The sequence below is a fragment of the Narcine bancroftii genome, chromosome 3 (assembly GCF_036971445.1).
Source record: "Narcine bancroftii isolate sNarBan1 chromosome 3, sNarBan1.hap1, whole genome shotgun sequence".
NCBI lineage: Eukaryota > Metazoa > Chordata > Chondrichthyes > Torpediniformes > Narcinidae > Narcine > Narcine bancroftii.
Genome location: NC_091471.1, coordinates 296092530 through 296115426, shown reverse-complemented (window position 1 = coordinate 296115426; position 22897 = coordinate 296092530). Strand labels below are relative to the sequence as shown.

General features: G+C 41.7%; 1 protein-coding gene across 5 annotated transcripts in view; it reads right to left on the bottom strand.

Moving 5' to 3' along the window:
* mef2b (myocyte enhancer factor 2b) overlaps positions 1 to 22897 on the bottom strand; it is a 92870-nt gene that overhangs the window by 16677 nt on the left and 53296 nt on the right. For all 5 annotated transcript variants that reach the window (XM_069928569.1, XM_069928572.1, XM_069928571.1 and 2 more), the window contains exon 5: positions 12613 to 12787. In XM_069928569.1, the coding sequence (XP_069784670.1) occupies positions 12613 to 12787 (175 nt within the window). The remainder of the gene's footprint in view (positions 1 to 12612; positions 12788 to 22897) is intronic.

Genomic DNA, 22897 nt, shown 5'->3' with positions numbered 1-22897 from the left:
CTGGTTCACTCTCTGTGGACTCTGCCCAATATGCTGAGCACCCCTCCAGCAGTTTTGGAGCTTCTTCACTCTAATTCCCCTGATCTGATCTTCATGGCCATTTTAAAAATAACTAACATTTAAGTAACTAATAAAGTAAAATATATTAACTTGAAGCACAAATAATTAATGTAAAGAAAAATCTTTTTTAAAAAGAAGTAACTATTCTCCTCATCTCTTGACCTAATCCTCTGCTCTACAATTCCCACAATGTTTGTCATTGAGCAGAATCCAAATGGTGACTCCTCAGTAGGGCTGGACACCCTGGAAAGTTTGGGCAAAATTTTGCACCACCCTACCCAAATTGGTGTCAGTCTCAGATGCCCATGTTCACAGTGCAGATGGGTTAGTTAGAGACTCACTTCAGTTTCACCAGCTCATCTAAAGTGTTTCCTAGTAAAAAGGAAATCCTACAATTAACCCATTAAAAACAGGATAAAACCTAAAACACTCAAAGTTTGGGGTTTATATTCGTTTTAGGGATCTGGGTGCTGCAAAGCCAGTATTCATTGCTTTAAAGTAGGGTAACAGGCCCTTCTGGCCCTCAAGCCAGTGCCATCCAAATACCCCAATTAATCTACAACCTGGTATGTTTTAGATGGTGGGAGGAAACACTCACAGACATGGGGAGTACTTACAAAGTATGCTAATCGGGCCATCCAGAAGGTGATCAGATCCTCTGGTGAAGGTGCTACCGAGCAGGGAATTCCTGCATTCAGACCCAATGACAATAAAAGGCCAGCAACGCATTTCAAGCCAGGATGGCGTGAGACTTCAGGGCTCCTGGAGTTTTCAGATATACCAGTTGCCCTCATCCTTCTTTGCGGTTGGGCTAGTCTACATTGAAGACCATGCCAAGTGCACAGGCAATGAATATTTAAGGCTGTGGGTGGGAATAAATGGTTCTGCTTTTCCCTGGATGTTGATATTCTTGAGAGTTATTGGAGTCATCCTGGTAGTGGAGACGACTTCAACACACTCCTGACTTACACCCGAAAAGCCTTTGGATATCAGGAGCTGAGTTGCTCACTGCAGGAACCCTAGCCTCTGACCTTCTCATGTAGGTGCAGTATTTATGTCATGTGGGAGGCTGATAGAGGTTTGTAAAATCATGAGGGGCATTGATATGGTGGACAGCCAGAACCCTTTCCCCACGATAAAAATGTCACCCACCAGAGGACATGTTTAAGGGAACTATTCTTCAAGGTATGAGTAAAAAAAAGACAGGCATCTGGTTTAAAAAAAAAGGGAGGGGAGGAGTCCAGACTAACGGACCAAAGGTGTTAGTTGGATATGATAAGAGGAGAAGAGAGAGGCAAATATTTTACACAGAGTGGTGGGTGCCTGGAATGAGCTGCTGGGAAGCAAACGTAATAGTTGTGTTTAAGAGGCTTCTAGATAGTCATGAATATGAAGGGGATGGAGGGATATCTATCAGGTCCAAGCAGCAGTCTGAGTTTTATTTAGACATTGTGTACAGCACAGATATATGGGCTGAAGGGCCTGTACTGCTTGATGTACACTAGAATGGTCTGAATGGTCAGAAGGACAATGGAGTTTGTGTGAGCAGCTCTCCCACTGCCTGCAGCTCAGGGCAGTTACTGTGACAGCTCATTCCCTCCTCACTGGGTCCAGGGAGAGTCTGCAGGCAGGTCTAGGACGAGGTAGGCACCGGGTGTTAGAATCTTCCCCTTCAATTGGCTGGAGGCCAGCCACACTCTTCACTCTGCACCACCAAATTCCCCTGCCCCCTCACTACTATCAGAATGAAAGGGTTAAAGTGTTCGCTTTTGAAATCCAAGGGTTGGAAAGTGTGTCACACTCTCAGGGTTAATGAGTTCATTTATTCCAGCAGGAAATGGTGCACAACACCATACACTGGTCAGGATGAGTCAGTGGTAGAATTTAACCGCTTCACACCCATGCTCCCCCTCATCGCCCTCAGTGAGCCTGTATTCTCCAGCCTCCTACCACATCCTTTCCCTCCCTTCCAGTGAATGAGCTACTTCCAGCTGTGGCTTCATGGGCTGCTCTCTCTCATCCAAGTTACAAGTCATGGTTTCAAGTCCCACATCAGAGATGAGCACAAAGTCTCATTTGATGTTCCCAAGCACCACTGAGCACTGGACTGTGGAATCTCTCGTCTTTAACCCAAGACCCATTCCAGTGGACAGAAAATATTCCAGTGTCCATTTCTGCAGAAGGGAGCAGCAGGATTCTCACCACCAGACAACTTTCACCTCTCCCAGAAGATAAAGGAGCAGAAGAATGTCATTCAACTCATCGAGTCCATTCTCCCACTCCTCCCTTTACCTTTGATCCTCTGACAACACACATCACCGTCAGCCATGGCATGGGGAACAAGCAGCCCAATTACTACTACTTCTCATCAGCTGGTCTCCCATTTTATTTTTTTAAATTATTTGATAAGTTTTTCATGAAAATTTTATGCTTTAATTGGCTTCTCAGTGTCAGGAAAATTCATACAAGCTGATTGGCAGTCAGCTAAGCCGATAGTTTTTCAGTACTTCTGTCAGGGATTAGTGCTGCCAGACCACACACTTGTTGAGAAACTGACATGGTACATCATTCGTGACAGACAGGGTGATGATAATACTTGGCACACTTGCTGTCATTGGCCAGGACACGGTGCAGGTACGCCAAGCCACTGGCAAAGCCATGCTTGGAGCAGTTCTGGTTGCCCTGATATGGGGAAGGATGTGGCATGGAAACAGAGTGCAGCATGCAACCTAGATTGTATACCTAAAATGGATGAGAGGGGGGGGTGGGGAGGTGGCTTGGGAGGAGGGGGGGGGGGAGAAAAAGCCACTGTATATGTGTGAAAAAGAAATAGTGTATATCATGGCTAATGTGATTTATGGTGTGAAAAATAAAAAATTTTAAAAAAAAACCTTCCGGGGGTTGTAGGTCAATTGGGTGGCACGGACTTGTGGGCTCAAATGGTCTGTTACCGAGTTGTATGTCTAAACTTTTTAAAAATTAAAATGTTCTTTCATTGGTTTTAAAAAAAAAAGATTCATGAGGATGTTGTGGGACTAGAGGGTCTAGAGTTACAAGGTGAGATGGGATTTGCGAGGACAATTTTATTCCTTGTAGGAGGCAGAGGGTTGACCTTGAATAGGTTAGTAAAATCATGATGGGGTTAGTTAAGGTCAAAATAATTTCTCCAAGGGTAATGGAATCTAAGTGAAATGCGAAAGTCTGCGATTGGAGGAACTCAGGCAGACTTGCAGCGTCCATAGGAGGTAAAGACACATTACCAACGTTTCAGGCCTGAGTCCTTCTGTCAGGGACTAGTAAGGGAATCTAAAACCAGAGAGCAGAATCACAAGGTAAGAAAAGAAATATTTATAAGGGACCTCTGGGCACTTTGTTTCATGCAGAAGGTGGTGGGTATATGGAACAAGTTGCCAGAGGAAGTGGGAGAGGTGGGGCCAGTTGCAACATCTTAAAGACATTGGGACAGGGATCAAAGTTTAAAGGGAGAGGGCCTGAACACAGATGGACAATTTGGTTGGCATGGATGATTTGTGCTGAAGTGCCTTCTCTGGCAGTGATCACTCAGCTGGCATGAGCCACGAGCCTAGGAGCATGCTCGTAGAGACTGGCTGTCTCTCAGCAGTGATTAACAGATTGATCTCAGCCAGAGAGACAGCTCATGGGCCGCGGGGGCGGGGGGGGGTGGTGGTGATGGTCAAGGCCAGCATGTGAAAGACCCTTTGTCTCTCACCACACATTTTTAATTGAATGGATACATTTCATTGAAACTTGAGTCTGAGGAATGACACCAGAGATGCGAAGCTGTGGTCAGGGCCCAGAGGTCGAAATAGGCACAAGAATCAGGAACAGAAACCGTCTGGTGCTGGGAAAACATCATCACCAATACTCACAGACTGGGGTTTACCAGTAATTACACTCTGATCATTTCTCAACACACCAGAAGAACTCAGCAATCCTTCCCCAAATATGAGAAAAACACCTGCTGATCTGATAGGACCAGAAACTCCAACCCGCCTCGTGAGAAATCCCAAGTGGCCTGACCTTCACTGCACACCCTCATCCTGTCGGTGGGGGGTGGGGGAGAGCATCAGCTTCTCTGCAAAGCCCTGTCGTCACCTACCCCACAATTAGTCGACAAAACCTATTGATTGAGAAGCCTACTGCCTCATTTTGATAAAAGGGAACTGTTGGTTGGAAACAGTGTAGCAAACAAGTTGGCAAGGTAGCAAGATCGCAGGAGCTAAAAGAAAGTTAGGCATTGCCTTACACATTCCTTTGTAATCATTGCATAGGGGCTTCACAGTTTAATTACTCTGTTGATCCAAGGAATGCTTCAACCATCACCGACTTCCACAGGGATTAAAGCTGGGACAACTGAGTTAACACAGTAAGTTTGGAAATGACTCCAGAATTGGTGGCGTAAAGGCAGTAAAAGTTATTGGTGTCTTCAGAAAGCAGCATCTATCCTCAGGACCTTCAACACCCAGGCCATGCACTCTTCTCACTGCTACCATTGGAAAGAAGGTACAGGAGCCTGAAGATGAACATGGCTTCTTCCCATCAGATTTCTGAACGGACAATGAACCAGACATGACCTCACTTTTTCGCATCCTTTGCACCAATTTATTTTTAAAATGTATTTTATAGCAATTTTAATTTGTAATGATGCCACAAAACAACTGATTTCATGTTCATGACAATATATTCTGATTTTGAAGAAATTCGGATTCTGAAGAAATAACATGATGTGGAAAAATTGACCAAGGAATGGAATTTAACTCAGATAAGTGCGAGATGTTGCATTTGGAAGTTAACCTAGGGTAGGACTTGCAGAGTAAATAGCAGTGCCCTTGGGAGAGTTGTAGAAGAGGGTGTTTCGGGAGTATGGCTATAGAAAGAGAGGATAATAGACAATAGACAATAGGAGCTGGAGTAGGCCATTTGGCCCGTCGGGCCAGCACCGCCATTTTAGATCATGGCTGATCATTACCATCAGTACCCCTTTCCAGCCTTATCCCCATAACCCTTAACTCCGTTACCCACAAGAGTCTTATCTAACTCTCTTTTGAGCATAGTCAGCGAATCTGCCTCTACCACCCTCTGTGGCAGAGCATTCCACAGATTCACACTTCTCTGGGTAAAAAAATGCTTTCTCATCTCCGTCCTAAAGGGCCTACCCTGTATTCTTAAACTATGCCCTCTAGTCCTCGTCTCCCCCATCATTGGGAACAAGTAATCAGACTTCACCTTGTCTATCCCCCTGATGATTTTGTATACCTCAATCATGTCCCCCCTCATCCTTCTAAACTCCAAAGGATACAAGTCCAGTTTTTCTAGCCCTGCTGCATATGACAACCCTGCCATCCCTGGAACTAACCTTGTAAATCTGTGCTGCACACCCTCTATAGCTAGTATGTCCTTCCTCAAGTTTGGAGACCAGAACTGGACGCAATACTCCAGGTGGGGTCTCACCAGGGTCCTGTATAACTGCAGAAGGGCGTCTCTGTTCCTATACTCAAATCCCCTCTTTATGAAAGCCAACATTCCATTTGCCTTCTTCACAGCTTGTTTCAGAGGGAGTATCCACGGAGCTGGTGTAGGTGGAAATTAGAAATAGGAAGGGAGTTATTGCTGTGCTGGGAGTAGTTTGTAGGTCCCCCCCCCCCCAAAAAAAAGCCCTTGGTTCCAGGCAGATTTTGGAATGGTGTGGGAAATACAGGGTTATCATTATGGGTGATTTCAACTTCCCTAATATTGACAGGCACCTAGTGACTGCAAGAGGGATAGATGGAACTGAATTTGTCAGGTGTGTACAAGAAGGATTCCTGATGTAGTATGTGGACTGGCTGACTAGAGGGGAGGCCACACTGGATCTGGTTCTGGGGAATGAACCTGGGCAGGTGGCTGCCTTCTTGGAGGGGAAGCATTTTGGAGAGAGTGAGTGACCACAACTCCCTGAGCTTCAGCATAGCTATGGAAAAGATAAAAACAGACAAAATGGGGAAAGTGCTTAACGAGGGAAGGGCTAATAATGAAGAGATGAGGCAGGAACTAGCAGGAATAAATTAGAAACAGATGTTCAAAAGTGAAAGCACAGAGTAAGGTGGAAGAAGTTCAAGGACCACTTGTGTAGGGTTCAAGATAGATTTGTCCCACTGGGACAGGGAAAAGATGGTAAGAAAAGGGAGTCATGGCTAATAACTAATCAAGAGAAAGCATACATTCGATAAAGGAAGCATGAAACAGGAAGAGCATAAGAAAGGACTTAGGGGCCTGAAAAGGTCTGTAGAATTAAGGAGAACCCCAAGGCATTCTATGCATATGTAAAGAACAGAAGGATAATGAGAATGAAAGTGGGGCCTCTAAAGGATAAGGGAGGCAACATTTGCCTGGAGGTGGAGGAGGTTGGGGAGCTCCTAAATGAATACTTAGCGTCAGTATTCACAAGGGAAAAGGACCTTGATCAGGGTGAGGTCAAAATTGAATAGGCCTATGTGCTGAACAATGTAGAGATTAAAGAAGTGGAACTGATGGATCCTTTTAAAAACAGAGATCTATAAATCCCTGGGGCCGGACGTGATATACCCCAGGCTGCTGTGGGAAGTGAGAAGAGATAGCTGAGGCAAATAGTTATGATCTTTGAATCATCTTTGGCTGCAGGGGAGATGCTGGAGGATGGGAGAATGGCAAATGTAGTCCCCTTGTTTAAAAAAAGGTAATAGGGAGGATCCTGAGAATTATAGATCAGTGGGTCGTATGTTAGTGGCGTGCAAACTAATGGAGAAGATTCCTAGGATCTATGAGCATTTGGAGAAGCACAGTCTATTCAAGGATAGAAAGCATGGCTTTGTGAGGTAACAAAAGGAATTGATGAGGGTAGGGTGGTAGATGTGGCATTTGACAAGGTTCCCTATGAGAAACTCATCCAGAAAGTCATCAGTGGAAACTTGGATGTATGGATAAAAAATTGGCTTGTATGAGAGAGTAGTAGTGGAAGGAAAGTATTCTTCTTGGAGGTCGGTGACTAGTGGAAAGCCACAAAGATCTGTTCTGGGACCCCCTGCTCTTTGTAATTTTTATAAATGACCTGGATGAAGAGGTAGAAGGATGGGTCAGTAAGTTTGCAGATGACACAAAGGATGGAGGAGTTGTGGATGGAGATGAAGGTTGTCAAAGATTACAAGATGATATAGACAAGATGCGCAGTTGGGCAGAAAAGTGGCAGATGGATTTTAATTTGGATAAGTGAGAGGTGATGCATTTGGGAAGAACAAACCAGAAGGCTGGGTACAGGGTTATTGGTGGGTTACTTAAGAGTGTGGGTGAACAGAAGGACCTTGGGGATGAAAATCCATACATCCCTCAAGGTTGCCACACAGGTTGATAGGATAGTTGAGAAGGCCTATGGGATGCTGGGCTTCATTAATAAGGGGATTGAATTCAGGAGTAGAGGGGTCATGTTGCAACTCTACAAAACTTTGGTAAGACCACACTTAGAGTGTTGTTTTCAGTTCTGGTCACCTTATTATAGGAAGGATGTGGAATTTATGGAGAAGGTGCAGAGGAAATTTACCAGGGTGTTCCCTGGATTGAGAAACAAGTCTTATGAGGCAAGGTTAGCAGAGCTGGGACTTTACTCTTTGGAGTGTAGAAGGATGAGAGGAGACTTGATAGATTCCTACAAGATTATGAAAGGTGGACAACCAACACCCATTTTCCTGGGCAGGATTAGCAAATACCAGAAGACACATGAACAAAGTTAAGGGAGGGAAGTTTAGGGGAGACATCAGGGGCAAGTTGTTATTTAAAAATTATACACAGTTGTGGGTGCCTGGAATGCCTCGTAAGGAACATGGTGGAAGCTGATACATTGGAGGCATTTAAGAGACTCTTAGACAGATGCATGGATGAAAGAAAAATAGACAGTTATGGGGTAGAGGGGTTCTGATACTTTTTTTTTTAAAAGAAGGAATATACGAGTCAACACAACATTGAGCGCCAAAGGGCCTGTACTGTGCTGTACTATTGCATGTTCCAGTACAGGTGCATAGTTCCTTGAAAGTAGATAGGGTGGTGCAGAAGGCATTTGGCACACTGGCCTTCATTGGTTAGGGCACTGAATACAGGAGCTCGGACATCATGTTACAACTTTACAAGATATTGGTGAGACTACACATGGAATATTTTGTGTATTTCTGGTCATCCAGTGATAGGGAAAATACCATTCAGCTGGGATGGGTGCAGAGGAGATGGTTGAAGCTGTTATCAGGACAGCAGACTCACCAAGAGAAGCTGGATCATAGAAGGCTGAGAGGTGATTTTACAGAGGTTTATAAACTCACAAGGGCTTAGATGAACAGTCACAGTCTTTTCCCCAGGGTGGGAGAGTCTAAAACCAGGGGGCATAGATTTAAGGTGAGATGGGAAAGATTTAAAAGGAACTTTAGGAACACTATCTGGTGGGTCTGTAGAATATGCTGCCAAGTTGTGGAATGAGCTGCCACAAAGTGATAGAGGCAGACAATTACAATGTTCAAAAAAAAAGGTGACCTGCCTAAGTGACTACCGACCAGTGGCACTCACATCCACAGTAATGAAGTGTTTTGTGAGGCTATCTGGTGTTGAAGCCTATCAGGTCTTGTCTGAGTGGTGACATGAATCTGTTCCCATTTGCCTACCGTAGCAACAGGTCTATGGCGGATGCCATCTCACTGGCTCTACACAAAGCCCTGGAACATCTGAACAGTAAAAAATGCATACATCAGGATGCCTTTATCGGCGAGAGTTCAGCATTCAACACTATTATCCCTGCAAATCTGATTAGAAAACTCCAAGACCTGGGCCTCAACACTCCACTTTGTAACTGGACCCTGGATTTCCTCACCCCCAGACCACAATCAGTGAGGATTGGTAAGAACATCTCCTCCACAATTTCTATCAGTATCGGACCACAGGACTGTGTTATTAGATCTCTGCTCTACTCACTTTACTCTTATGACTGTGTGGCTCAGTATGACAATAACACCATCTACACATTTGCTGACGATACCACAGTGGTGGGTTGTATAAAAAGGGGAGATGAGTCAGCACACAGGAAGGAGAGTGAAAACCTGGCTGAATGGTGTACTGACAACAACTTCGATCCTAATGTCACCAAAACCAAGAAGCTGATTGTGGAATTTAGAAAGGGAAAACCAGAGGTGCAAGATCCAGTGATCATTAAATGATCAGAGGTGGAGAGAATCAGAATCAGGATTCACAGCGCAAACATTCATATAAATCACATTACAAAATAAATAAAAATAGTGCGTGAAAAGTTAAAGTAAGATGGTGACTTGGTTTCATTGATCATTCAGGAATTTGCTGTTTCAGGGAACAATGTATCTGTACTTCTAGATGGCTCTGCTCCTCCGCCCTCCCCAGTGTATGTCCGACCTTGGTTTGCCCTTCCAAAATGCAACACCTCACACCTCAAACTTCATCTGCCATTTTTTTTGGCCCATCCTCCCAGTTGGTTCAGATCCCTCTGCAAACTTTGAAAATCTTCCTTGCTGTCCACAACACTTCCTATCTTTGTGTTATCAGAAAACATGCTGATCCAATTTACCACATTATCAGCCAGATCATTAATATATACAACAAACAACACAGATCTCGGAGTTACACCACTAGTCACAGGCCTCCAGTCTGAGAAGCCACCATCCACTACCACTGTGTTTTCTCCCACACAGCTAATTACGAATCCAGTTTAAAACCTCTCCGTGGATACCTAATGTCTTAACCTTCTGAACTAACCTCCTATGTGGGACCTTGTCAAAGGCTTTACTAAAGTCCATGTGGACAACATCCACAGCCTTTCCTTCATCTACCTTCTTAGTAACCTCCTCGAAAAACTCTACGATTCGGTAAACACAACCTACCATGCACAAAACCATGCTGACTGTCCTTAATTAATCCATGACTGTCTAAATAACTATCTCTCAGACTCCTTCCAGTAATTTACCAACTACTGACATCAGGCTCACTGGCCTATAATTACCTGGTTTATTTTTGGAATTTTTTTTAAATATAAAAAACAGGACAACATGAGCTACCCTCCAATCCTCTGGCACCTCATCCCTGGCTAAGGACATTTTGAATATATCAGCCAGGGCCCCTGAAATTTATATACTAGTCTCCCTGAAGATCCGAGGAAATATCATATCCAGCCTGGGTGATTTATCCACCTTTATTCACTATAAGACAGCAAGCACCTCATCCTCCTTAATCTCCACATGTTCCATGACACTTCTGTTTGTTTGCCTTCCTTCCCTAGGCACTATACCAGTTTCTTGAGTAAATACTAATGCAAAAAAAAAAAAAAAAAAAAAAAAAAAAAAAAAAAAAAAAAAAGTTTAAGATCTCCCCCATTACGTGAGGCTCCACGCTGAACCTCTCAGGGACCAATTTTGTCCCTCACTATCCTTCACAATATTCTTATAGAAACCATTTGAGTTTACCTTCACAAAATCATGTCTTCTTTTTGCCTTCCTGATTATTTCTTGCTTTTTCTGTACTCTTCAAATACTTCATTGTTGCCTATACTTGCTATACACTTCCCTCTTCTTAACTAGATCACCTGTAGCTCTTGAAAACCAGGGTTCCCTATGCCTGTTAACTTTCCCTTTAATCTTAATCTTAACAGGATTGTATTGACATGGAGGCTCCAGGATAGATCCTTGGAGATATTGACACCCAGGAATTTGAAGTTCTTGACCCTCTCCATTACTGAGCCCTTGATGAGGACTGAATCATGTTCTCCTGACTTCCTCCTGAAGTCCACAGTCTTCTCCCTGATTTTGCTAATGTTGATGGCAAAGTTGTTGGTGTGACGCCAGTCAACAAGCCAATTTAAATTTCTTGGGGTTAACTATTTGGGAGGATAATTCTTGGACCCAACACAAGAATGTCATTGTGAAGAAAATAATTAGCACCTCTACTTTCTCAAGAGTTTGCAGAGGTTTGGTATGACGTCAAAAGTCTTGGCAAACGTCTACAGGTACATAGTGGAAAGTGCGGTCTGGCTGCATTACAGCCTAGTCTTCTTCTTTGGCTTGGCTTCGCGGACGAAGATTTATGGAGGGGGTAAAAGTCCACGTCAGCTGCAGGCTCGTTTGTGGCTGACAAGTCCGATGCGGGATAGGCAGACACGGTTGCAGCGACTGCAGGGGAAAATTGGTTGGTTGGGGTTGGGTGTTGGGTTTTTCCTCCTTTGCCTTTTGTCAGTGAGGTGGGCTCTGCGGTCTTCTTCAAAGGAGGTTGCTGCCCGCCAAACAGCCTAGTATAGGGCACCAATATGTCTGAGTGGAAAGGCCTGCAAAAGGTAATGGATACAGCCCAGCAGCACATCAAAGGCAAAACTCTCCCCACCATCAAGGAAATCTTCATGGAATGCTGCTTCAGAGAGTAGCAGCAATCATCAAGGATCCACACCACCCAAGACATACACTGTTCTTGCTGTTGCCATCAGGAAAGAGGTACAAGTCCCACTAAACTCATACCACTAGGTTCAGCCACAGTTTCTACCCCTGCACCATCAGACTCCTAAACACAGACTCAATCAGGGACTCATTTAAAGATCTTACTTTGCATATTATTTATTAATGGATATTTATTTTCTTTATTGCACAGTTTGTCTGCCCTTCTTTCTTTGTCTACATTTCTCTCTTTGTACATGTATCTTTCCTTGAGTAGTTTTTTGCACTACCAATAAATAGAAATTTTACCTGGCCCACAGGAAAAAGAATCTCAGGATTCTATGTGATGTCATGTGTGTACTCTGACAATAAATCTGAACTTTGAACATTTAAACAGGAACATAAGGATTAGGGGGATATCAGCTAAATGTAGGCAAGGGGACAAGCTCAGGCTGCTTGGCATGGAGATGTTGGGCTGGAGGACCAGTTTCCATGCTGTAGAACCTCAGACTCTGCAACATGACAATAACTAGGTGGTCTGTTTTACAGATACTGCTCAAGCGACATACCGAGGCTCGCACTCCAGGAGTAACCTCGGCTCATCTGTGGAATAGAGCACAGGTGTGGTATAATGACAGTGCAGCAGACCCTCAGCACTGAACCGGAGTGTCTGTCTGGATATTCTTCTTAGGGCCCTGGCATGGGAGGCAATTAAATTATTGAACATGATTGGCTGGAGGGAAGTGCAGAGAACGACTCAACAAGCTGCTATCTGAAACTGCACTGGAATTAGTTTAACAGAGACCATCAAAAGGACAGTCTAGAAATTGATAGAAGGATATTTAAAAGTTTGTGGTGAAAGAGTGGGGAATAGGACTGAATGACAACCAAGAGCAGACTTGATGGAGCGAATGGTCTCCTTCAATACTCAGATTCAATGGTGCAGAGAGATCACAATGTCCACTGCTACTTGGTTCACCACAATCACAGACAGAGACCAACTAATGTGATCCAATGAGATTTAATAAGTTTCTGAGAAGGAGAGAGACAAGTCAACAGATGGATGCTCTGGGGTGATACAATTTCAGCAGCGTACCTGAATGGGAAATCGTGGAGACTTGCGACGTCAACCCTGCTGAATGAGCATTTCGCGATATGACTGGCAGCGGTCCTCGGTTCAGGATGGACCCGGTTGGGTTACTGTAGGCCAGACCTGTGGCACTCTGTGCCGCAGACAGAAGGGACACCTCATGGTTAGATAGTGTACCTGCCTGAGAAAGAGAGATACAGGAATAAAGGGGAGGTCAGGCACCAAGGCTCAAAGCGGGGAGTCAAAAACAAATATAATGGACTTGCATTTTTACACAGCTTCGCCACAGTAAAGCAAATTGCTTCAGCCACAAAAATGCCTCCAAAATACACTAGGGGGACCAGTGCAACTGGCCAGAGGGCTGGTGAAAGGTCAGGGTTGGAAGAAGCATCTTAGTAGAATGACAGAAGGAATCTCGAGGTTTTGGGCTCAGGCAATGAAGGTCCAGGCCAGCAATATGCAGAAACAGGCTGGGCTCAGGAAGAGGTCAGTGAGTCCAGGGCACAGGGCAGGCTGGTTAGTGCATTGTGGGTTGCAGACTTTTGGAAGTCCAAGTTCATAGAGGCTGGTCCAGGGAACAAATGGAATATACAATTCAAAACAACTACTGGAAAAGCCCATCTCTCCGAGGCATTGAGAGCTGGTGAGGGTCGTCAAAGGCTGAGATAAAAGATTGGGGGAGAAGGCATGTGCATGTTACCTGCCCTTACTGCCATTGTTTATGCCCTTGTGCATGACTGGGTGGTAGTTAGTGTGTGGGCCCAGGACCCTCTGGTCCAATTTCACACTACAACCAACACTCCCAATCACAGCAATGGCAGCAAACCAAGCCTTTGTGGGCAGCTGATATTAGCATGCATACGGACACGGCATAAATAGCAAAAGGCACGCAGAACGTTCCAGAAATGTCATAAGACCATAACACTGAGGAGTAGAAATAGGCGATTCAGCCTATCCAGTCTGCCTTCCCATTTAATCATGCCTGCTGTAGATCTTTGGAAAGTTTATGGTGAAGAGCCATCACCTTTACAGCAGTTTCCTGACCTGCTATTTTACTTCAGGTTTCCAGTGTCTGCTGGTTTTGCTTTTTCGATGAGAATCTGGCTGGCAGTGAAATTCCTGTCACACGGAGCAAAAATGAAGCAAAGTTTCCAACCATGTCCTCAGGTTGAAGGGCAGGCTGTAGGGGATTGCTTTTATTGTCCTTATATGGCCTGGTCTCTCCGAATGCTCACACTTGCCAGAGAATGTGATGGTTCATTGGAGATTTGGATCAAAATCTCTGGCAGGACTCCAGCCAGAAAGGGGCAGGTAGAGTGTAAGCACACTTCAACCCAGAGTGACTGTCGAGTCTGCCTGTGAACTGGAGTTCCCACTCCACACATGACCCCCGAGAGCTGGGGTCTGCTGTCTTCTGCACAGATGGCCCAGGACAATGTCAATTGGCAAGAACTTTCAAAGAACAACAAGCAATCACAGAAGTTCCATCTCACTCCTTCACTGTCCTCAGCTGTGAGAACTCTCTACCCTGCACCTCAGATCAATAGAGACTCCTCTACCCCAACCCATTAGCTAAATGAAGACCCCCTTTACCCCCCTCCCTACGCTCCAACCCCTCAGCTATAAATACCCTTTCATCCCCAACCCTTAGCTCTGAGGATCCCTTAGCTCAGGAAACAAGACAAAGGGAGGAGAGGGGAGGGGGTGTCATGCTGGGTTGCTGAAGGTGTGGATGGTGAGGGCAGTATTCCAGCCAAATCCTTGGGCTGCAGTTCATCGTTTCTGCCACTTGATGCTGCTGGTGAGAAGCCTGCAGAAAGAGGCAGAAAATCCAGGCTCCAAACTCCCCCTCCCCTTGTTAGTACCCCCCCCAACTCCCTCTTCCAAATTCCCCTCCAAACGCTTCCCCCCTCTCTATCTCTCTACCTACAACCACAGTTTAACAAACTCTTCCCTTTCTGAAACATTCATCTTTTTGCAGATCAACATTATATCTACTTCCACTGCAGTCCACTCCCCAGAAATGTTTCCATCCCCAGTTGGTGTCTCCAAAACTCCACCCTGTTCTCCCAGTCTCCCTGACCCCAGCCCGTGTCCCGACCCCACCTGTCACCCAATATTCTCAGCCTGGGAAGGCAAGAATCCACTCCCCCCTCCCCCCACCAACTGCCCTGGCCATGTCGGGTGATCGCCTTCCAGAACCACAACAGTTCCTGTCCCTCCCAGTGTCAATGAGGACAGTGGTTCCCTTCCAAGACTTAGAGGAACATGCTGTCCTTGTGGATATGAGGCCACAAGTTTGTGAGGTGCCTGTCAGAGGAGTCAGGATAAGTATCCGCAGTGCATTTTGTAAGAGGCCCACACTTCACTCTCTATGTGGTGCAGCATGGGAGTGTCTAAGATGGCGCATGGGTGCCACTCAAGTAGGTTACTCTGTCCAGTTTCCTGAGAGTTGTTACAGCTGCTCCATCCCAATTTGGCAGAGAGAATCCTTTCCTATTCCTGCCATGTACTTTGTAAACCAGTGGTTCTCAATCTTTTTATTTCCACTCTGTTACTGAAATATTTTGCTTGAGAAACATTGTCATTGGCCCATTTCCTTTGGAGTTATGAAACCGTGCACATAACGAGTCAATTAAGTATGATTAAAACTCCTTTGAAGAAGACCGCAGAGCCCACCTCACTGACAAAAGGCAAAGGAGGAAAAACCCAACACCAACCAACCAATTTTCCCCTGCAACCGCTGCAACTGTGTCTGCCTGTCCCGCATCGGACTTGTCAGCCACAAACGAGCCTGCAACTGACGTGGACATTTACCCCCTCCATAAATCTTCGTCCGCGAAGCCAAGCCAAAGAAGAAGAAAACAGTGGTTTTCAAACTTTTTATTCCCACCCACATACCACCTTAAGCAATCCCTTACTCATCACAGAGCACCTATGGCATAGGGAATACTTAAAGTGGTATGTGAGTGGAATGAAAAAGGTTGAGAACCACTGTTGTAAACAATGGAAAGCCTCTGGAGAGCAGGGAGGTCAGTCTTGCCCCAGGGGACCCAAGTCCTGACCATCTGTTGTAGAGGAACAACTTCTGCAATGAACACACCTTGCAGGTCAGATCCTGGAGCAATTGGCAGGATTCCCCAATAAGGATTATTTGAAATACTCAGATCCTCACTTCCAATATTCTTAAATAAAGTAATTGACAACCCAATGGATCAACATACTTTGAGGATCTGGATACAATTTGGAAAACATTTTGGTTTACTGAGATTTTTTCTTTCTAGTCCTATTTTTTCTAATTATTTCTTTAACCTTTCCATGATTGACACAACTTTTAAAGAATGGTATAGATTAGGCATTAAATGTCTTGAAGATTTATTTATTGAGGAAACAAATGTCAGTCAAATATAGATGACCAAATACTTGTTTTATTTCATTGTTTACAGTTTCAGATTTTTTTTTCGCGATCTCAATTACATACATTTCCTAAGAGCATTGAAAAGAATTTAATAGATGTAATTTTTAATTTACAACTTTTTGTAATGGTACAATATCTAACATTTAAGACATGTTTTTAGGAATGGGAGAGGCTCCCTGAGATAAAATGTAAAATATCTGGAAACAGAACTGACAGCTTTTAATCTCTGAATAAACTTGGAATGTACTTTTTAAATTGGTTAATGCTTCATTTTTATGTGCCCGCTATTCCCTCCTACAATTTAAAGTAGTCCATAGGGCACACTATCAAGCCAAACTATTTCGCTTTTATGTGGATGTATCCCCTCGTAATAGATGCACAATGGAGATGCTTCACTAATTCACGTGTTTTGGACATGCCTGGGTCTTGGGAAATAGTGAAAGGAAGTATTTCAAACTTTTTAAAGTTATTTTAAGCCTAATCCTTCAACCGCCTTGTTTGGTATTGTTGGACAGATTGGTATAAACTTTAACAGCATCTGATTTGCATGTATTAGCCTTTATTTCTCTTAGGTCTTGGCGAGTGGTGTTGCTCAAATGGTAGGACATCGCTGCTCCACCTACTCGCACTCAATGTCATGTTTAAATTTAGAGAAGATTAGCTGCTCAATTTCCGATTTGAATTAAAAATTTTCAAACACTCTAAGGACGCTTTTTGAATTACTTTCAAAATTTATTGCTCTGATAAGGAATTTTTTTCCCTCTCTTTGGCAAACAGCTTCATTTTGGTAGTCAGCTTAGATTTTCTTTTAACAATAAAGTAATAAAATATTATTGAAATATAATTTGTTTGAGAATGTGGGGTACCTTGGATGAACTGGTATGATCTAGGTGTAATGTATTATTTTTTATATGTATATGTATATGTACTGTATTTGTAATACAGTACATATACTGTATTACACAAATACTGTATGTATTTTTTATATGTATATGTATATGTACTGTTTTTTTTTTTTTTTTTTTTTTTTTTTTTTAAAATTTTTTATTTTTCACACCATAAATCACAATAGCCATGATATACACTTTTTCTTTTCCACACATTTACAGTGACTTTTTCTCCCTCCCCCCTCCCTCCTCCCAAGCCACCCCCCCATCCCCCCCCCTCTCATCCATTTTAGTTATACAATCTAGGTTGCATTAATTCAGTTAGACAATGTTGTCATTCAACAAAAATACACCAGAAATTCTACTGAGTCCATTCTTTTCTTCTCTTCTCCTTCCATCAACTTAGGTAATGTTTGTTCCCGGTAGGTTTTCGCTATTGTATTTAATGTAAGGTTCCCATACTTGTTCGAATATTTCAATATTATTTCTTAAACTATATGTTATTTTTTCTAATGGAATACATTTATTCATTTCTATATACCATTGTTGTATTTTCAAATTATCTTCCAATTTCCAGGTTGACATAATACATTTTTTTGCTACAGCTAGGGCTATCTTAACAAATCTTTTTTGTGCATCCTCCAAGTCAATTCCAAATTCTTTATTTTTTATGTTACTTAGGAGAAAGATCTCTGGATTCTTTGGTATATTGTTTTCTGTTATTTTATTTAATATCTGATTGAGATCATCCCAAAATTTTTCTACTCTCTCACATGTCCAGATTGCATGAATTGTTGTTCCCCTTTCTTTTTTACATCGAAAACATCTATCAGATACTGTTGGGTCCCATTTATTTAACTTTTGCGGTGTAATGTATAGTCTGTGTAACCAATTATATTGTATCATACGCAGCCTCGTATTTATTGTATTTCTCATCGTTCCAGAGCATAACTTCTCCCATGTTTCCTTTTTTATCTTTATATTTAAATCTTGTTCCCATTTTTGTTTAGTTTTACCATTTGTTTCCTCATTTTCCTTTTCTTGCAGTTTAATATACATATTTTTTATAAATCTTTTGATTAACATTGTATCTGTAATCACATATTCAAGGTTACTTCCCTCTGGTAAACTCAAGTTGCTTCCTAATTTATCTTTCAAGTAGGATCTCAGTTGGTAATATGCCAGCGCTGTATCTCCCGTTATATTGTACTTATCTCTCATTTGTTCAAAGGATAAGAATCTACTTCCTGAAAAACAATTTTCTATTCTTTTAATCCCTTTTTTTTCCCATTTTCTAAAGGCAAGGTTGTCTATTGTAAAAGGGAGTAGCTTATTTTGCGTCAATATTAGTTTTGGTATTTGGTAATTTATTTTATTTCTTTCTACATGAATCTTCTTCCATATATTGAGGAGATGGTGTAATACTGGAGAAGTTCTATGTTGTACCAATTTTTCGTCCCATTTATATAATATGTGTTCAGGTATCTTTTCCCCTATTTTATCTAATTCTAGTCTCGTCCAGTCTGGTTTTTCCCTTGTTTGATAAAAATCTGATAGGTACCTTAATTGTGCGGCTCTATAATAATTTTTGAAGTTTGGCAATTGTAAGCCTCCTTGTTTATACCATTCTGTTAATTTGTCTAGTGCTATCCTCGGTTTCCCCCCTCTCCATAAAAATCTCCTTATTATTTTCTTTAACTCTTTGAAGAATTTTTCTGTCAGTTGTATTGGCAATGCCTGAAATAAGTATAGTATCCTTGGAAAAATGTTCATTTTAATACAGTTTATCCTTCCTATCAGTGTTAGTGGTAGCTCTTTCCAATGCTCTAAATCGTCCTGTAATTTTTTCATTAGTGGATTGTAATTGAGTTTATATAATTGGCCTAGATTTTTGTTTATTTGCACACCTAGGTATCTTATTGCCTGCGTTTGCCATCTGAATGGGGATTCCTCCTTAAATTTTGAGAAATCCGCGTTATTCATAGGCATTGCTTCACTTTTATTTACGTTTATCTTGTATCCCGACACTTCTCCATATTCCTTCAATTTCTTATATAGTTCTTTTATTGATAGTTCTGGTTCTGTTAAGTACACTATCACATCATCCGCAAACAGACTGATTTTATATTCCCTGTCTTTTATTTTTATTCCTTTTATATTATTATCTCTTCTTATCGATTCTGCTAGTGGTTCTATAGCTAGCGCAAACAATAATGGTGATAGTGGGCATCCCTGCCGCGTTGACCTGCTTAAGTTAAATTGCTTTGATACATGTCCATTTACTGTCACTTTCGCTAACGGTCCCTTATATAATGCTTTAATCCAATTAATATACTTCTCCGGTAAACTGAATTTTTGCAATACTTTGAACAAGTAATTCCATTCTACTCTGTCGAAGGCCTTCTCTGCGTCTAAAGCAACTGCTACTGCCGGTGCTTTATTTCCTTCTACTGCATGAATTAAGTTAATAAATTTACAAATATTGTCTGTTGTGCGTCTTTTTTTGATAAATCCAGTTTGGTCTAAGTTTACCATTTTCGGTACCTGTTCTGCTAATCTGTTCGCTAATAGTTTAGCTATTATCTTATAATCTGTGTTTAGCAAAGATATTGGTCTATATGACGCTGGTGAGAGTGGATCTTTCCCTTGTTTTAGTATCACTGTAATTATTGCTGTTTTACATGAATCTGGTAAGTTTTGTGTCTCATCAATCTGGTTGATTACATCCAGGAGGGGCGGTATTATTAGGTCTTTAAATGTTTTGTAGAATTCTATTGGGAGTCCATCCTCTCCTGGTGTCTTATTATTTGGTAAATTTTTTATTATCTCTTGTATTTCTACTGTTCCAAATGGTTCTGTTAATTTATCTTGTTCCTCTATTTGTAGTTTTGGTAGTTCAATTTTAGTCAAAAATTCATCTATTTTCCCTTCTTTCCCTTCGTTTTCGGTTCGGTATAATTGTTCATAGAATTCTCTGAAGTTTTCCTTAATTTCTTTTGGATTATATGTAATTTGTTTGTCTTTTTTCCTTGTTGCCAATACCATTTTCTTAGTTTGCTCTGTCTTAAGCTGCCATGCTAGGATTTTGTGTGTTTTTTCCCCTAGTTCATAATATTTCTGTTTTGTCTTCATTATATTCTTCTCCACCTTATATGTTTGTAATGTTTCATATTTTATTTTTTTATCCGCCAATTCTCTTCTTTTGGTTGTATCTTCCTTTATTGCTAATTTTTTTTCTATGTTTATTATTTCCCTTTCCAACTGCTCTGTTTCCTGATTATAGTCCTTCTTCATCTTGGTTGCATAACTTATTATTTGCCCTCTAATGAATGCTTTCATTGCGTCCCATAGTATAAACTTATCTTCCACTGATTCCGTATTTACTTCAAAGTACATTTTTAATTGTTTTTCAATAAATTCTCTAAACTCCTGTCTTTTAAGTAGCATGGGGTTTAATCTCCATCTATACATTCTTGGAGGGATGTCTTCTAGCTCTATTGCCAATAACAGGGGTGAGTGGTCCGATAATAGTCTAGCTTTATATTCCGTTTTCCTAACTCTCCCTTGTATGTGGGCTGATAACAGGAATAGGTCTATCCTTGAGTATGTTTTATGTCTAGTCGAGTAGTATGAGTATTCCTTTTCTTTTGGGTTTTGTTTCCTCCATATGTCCACAAGTTTCATTTCTTGCATTGATTTAATTATAAATTTGGTTACTTTGTTCTTCCTGTTAATTTTTTTCCCCGTTTTATCCATATTTGGATCCAAATTCAGATTGAAATCCCCTCCTATTAGTATGTTCCCTTGCGTATTAGCTACCTTCAAAAAGATATCTTGCATAAACTTTTGATCTTCTTCGTTAGGTGAATATATATTAAGTAGATTCCAATGCTCCGAATATATCTGACATTTTATCATAACATATCTCCCTGCTGGATCTATTATTTCCTCTTCTATTTTAAATGGCACATTTTTGCTAATTAATATAGCCACTCCTCTTGCTTTTGAATTATACGATGCTGCTGTTACATGTCCTACCCAATCTCTCTTTAATTTCTTGTGCTCCAATTCAGTTAAATGTGTTTCTTGGACAAATGCTATATCTATTTTTTCCTTTTTCAGTAAATTTAGTAGTTTCTTCCTTTTAATTTGGTTATGTATTCCATTAATATTTAGAGTCATATAGTTCAGCGTAGCCATTTTATATTTTGTTTATCTTCTCTCTCCGTTTTTCCATCATTACCTTTCCTCCTTTTCCATTTCTGTTTTCTTATTTTCAACTCTTTACCAGACAACATTCCTACAACATCCAACATTTTCCTTATTCTCCTATTTCTATCTTCTTTATCCCCAATCTCCCCTTCCCCTCCTGAGTTGCCCTTTATCCCTTGTCGGACAACCACATCTCCCCTCTCCATTTGGATTTGCGAATCCACTCGCAAGCGTCAACTGATTTTGCAGTGACCGCTCTTTTCCCCCCACCCAGCCCCCCCCAGAAAAGATTTCGTTTTTTATATGTCACAAAGGTCACTCTTTTAGTTCCCTCCTTATTCTCTCTATTCCATTACCTTCCCTTATTAATTCTTGTCTATACTTTCTATGTTTTCCTCTAATTACAGATACTTTCACATATGCCCATTGTCTCTATTCACTCTTATACCTCTTTACCCGCATACATATCAATCGTGGTCATTTTTACCCTCCTTACCCGTCTTCATCCCTCAGTCTATTTTTGTCTTTACCCACATACATATCAATCGTGATAATTTTTGCTCTCATTACCCGTCTTCATCCCTCAGTCTATTTTTGTAATTGTTCTGCAAATTTTCGTGCTTCTTCTGGATCCGAGAATAGTCTGTTTTGTTGTCCTGGAATAAATATTTTCAATACCGCAGGATGCTTCAGTGTAAATTTATATCCTTTCTTCCATAAAATCGCTTTTGCTGCATTGAATTCTTTTCTCTTCTTTAGGAGTTCAAAGCTTATATCTGGATAAATGAAGATTTTTTGCCCTTTATACTCCAGTGGTTTGTTGCCCTCTCTTACTTTTTCCATTGTCTTCTCCAGTACCTTTTCTCTTGTAGTATATCTTAGGAATTTTACTACAATAGATCTTGGTTTTTGTTGTGGTTGTGGTTTAGGGGCCAATGCTCTATGTGCCCTTTCTATTTCCATTTCTTGCTGTAGTTCTGGACATCCTAGGGCCTTAGGGATCCATTCTTTTATAAACTCCCTCATATTCTTGCCTTCTACATCTTCCTTAAGGCCCACTATCTTTATGTTATTTCTTCTGTTATAATTTTCCATTATATCTATTTTTTGGGCTAGTAATTCTTGTGTCTCTTTAGTTTTTTTATTAGACTCCTCCAATTTCTTTTTTAAGTCTTCTACCTCCATTTCTGCTGCTATTGCCCGTTCTTCCATCTTGTCCATTTTTTTCCCCATTTCTGTTAAGGTCATATCCATTTTATTTATTTTCTTTTCTGTGTTGTTTATTCTTCTTCTTAAATCATTGAATTCCTGTGTTTGCCATTCTTTAAATGACTCCATGTATCCTCTAACAAGAGCAAGTACCTCCTTTACCTTGCCTATCTTTTCTTCTTCTATTTCCCTGTACTCTTCCTCTTCCTCTTCTTCTTCCTCTAGGTTGACCATCTGTTGTTTCTTTGCTGCCCTTTCCTCCTCTTCTTTCTTGTTTCTATTGTCTTCTGTGGTCTCTTCTTGCTGCAGGTGTTCTGCAGCTGTCGTTGCCGGCTGTGGAGATCGACTCCCCAGCTGGTCCCCCCTCCCGTCGGTGTGTTTTTTTGCATGCGCATCGCGCATGCGCGAGGAGTCGCGCATGCGCGGTTGCGCACTTTTACTCGGCTCTGTGAGCCATTGTTGTAGTTCTTTTTCTACCGACCTGAGGTAGTGGGGTCTTCTCTCCACAGCGGGCCTCTTCGGACAGGTAAGGCCTTCACCTTTTTCCTCCGTTGTCTTCTCTTCC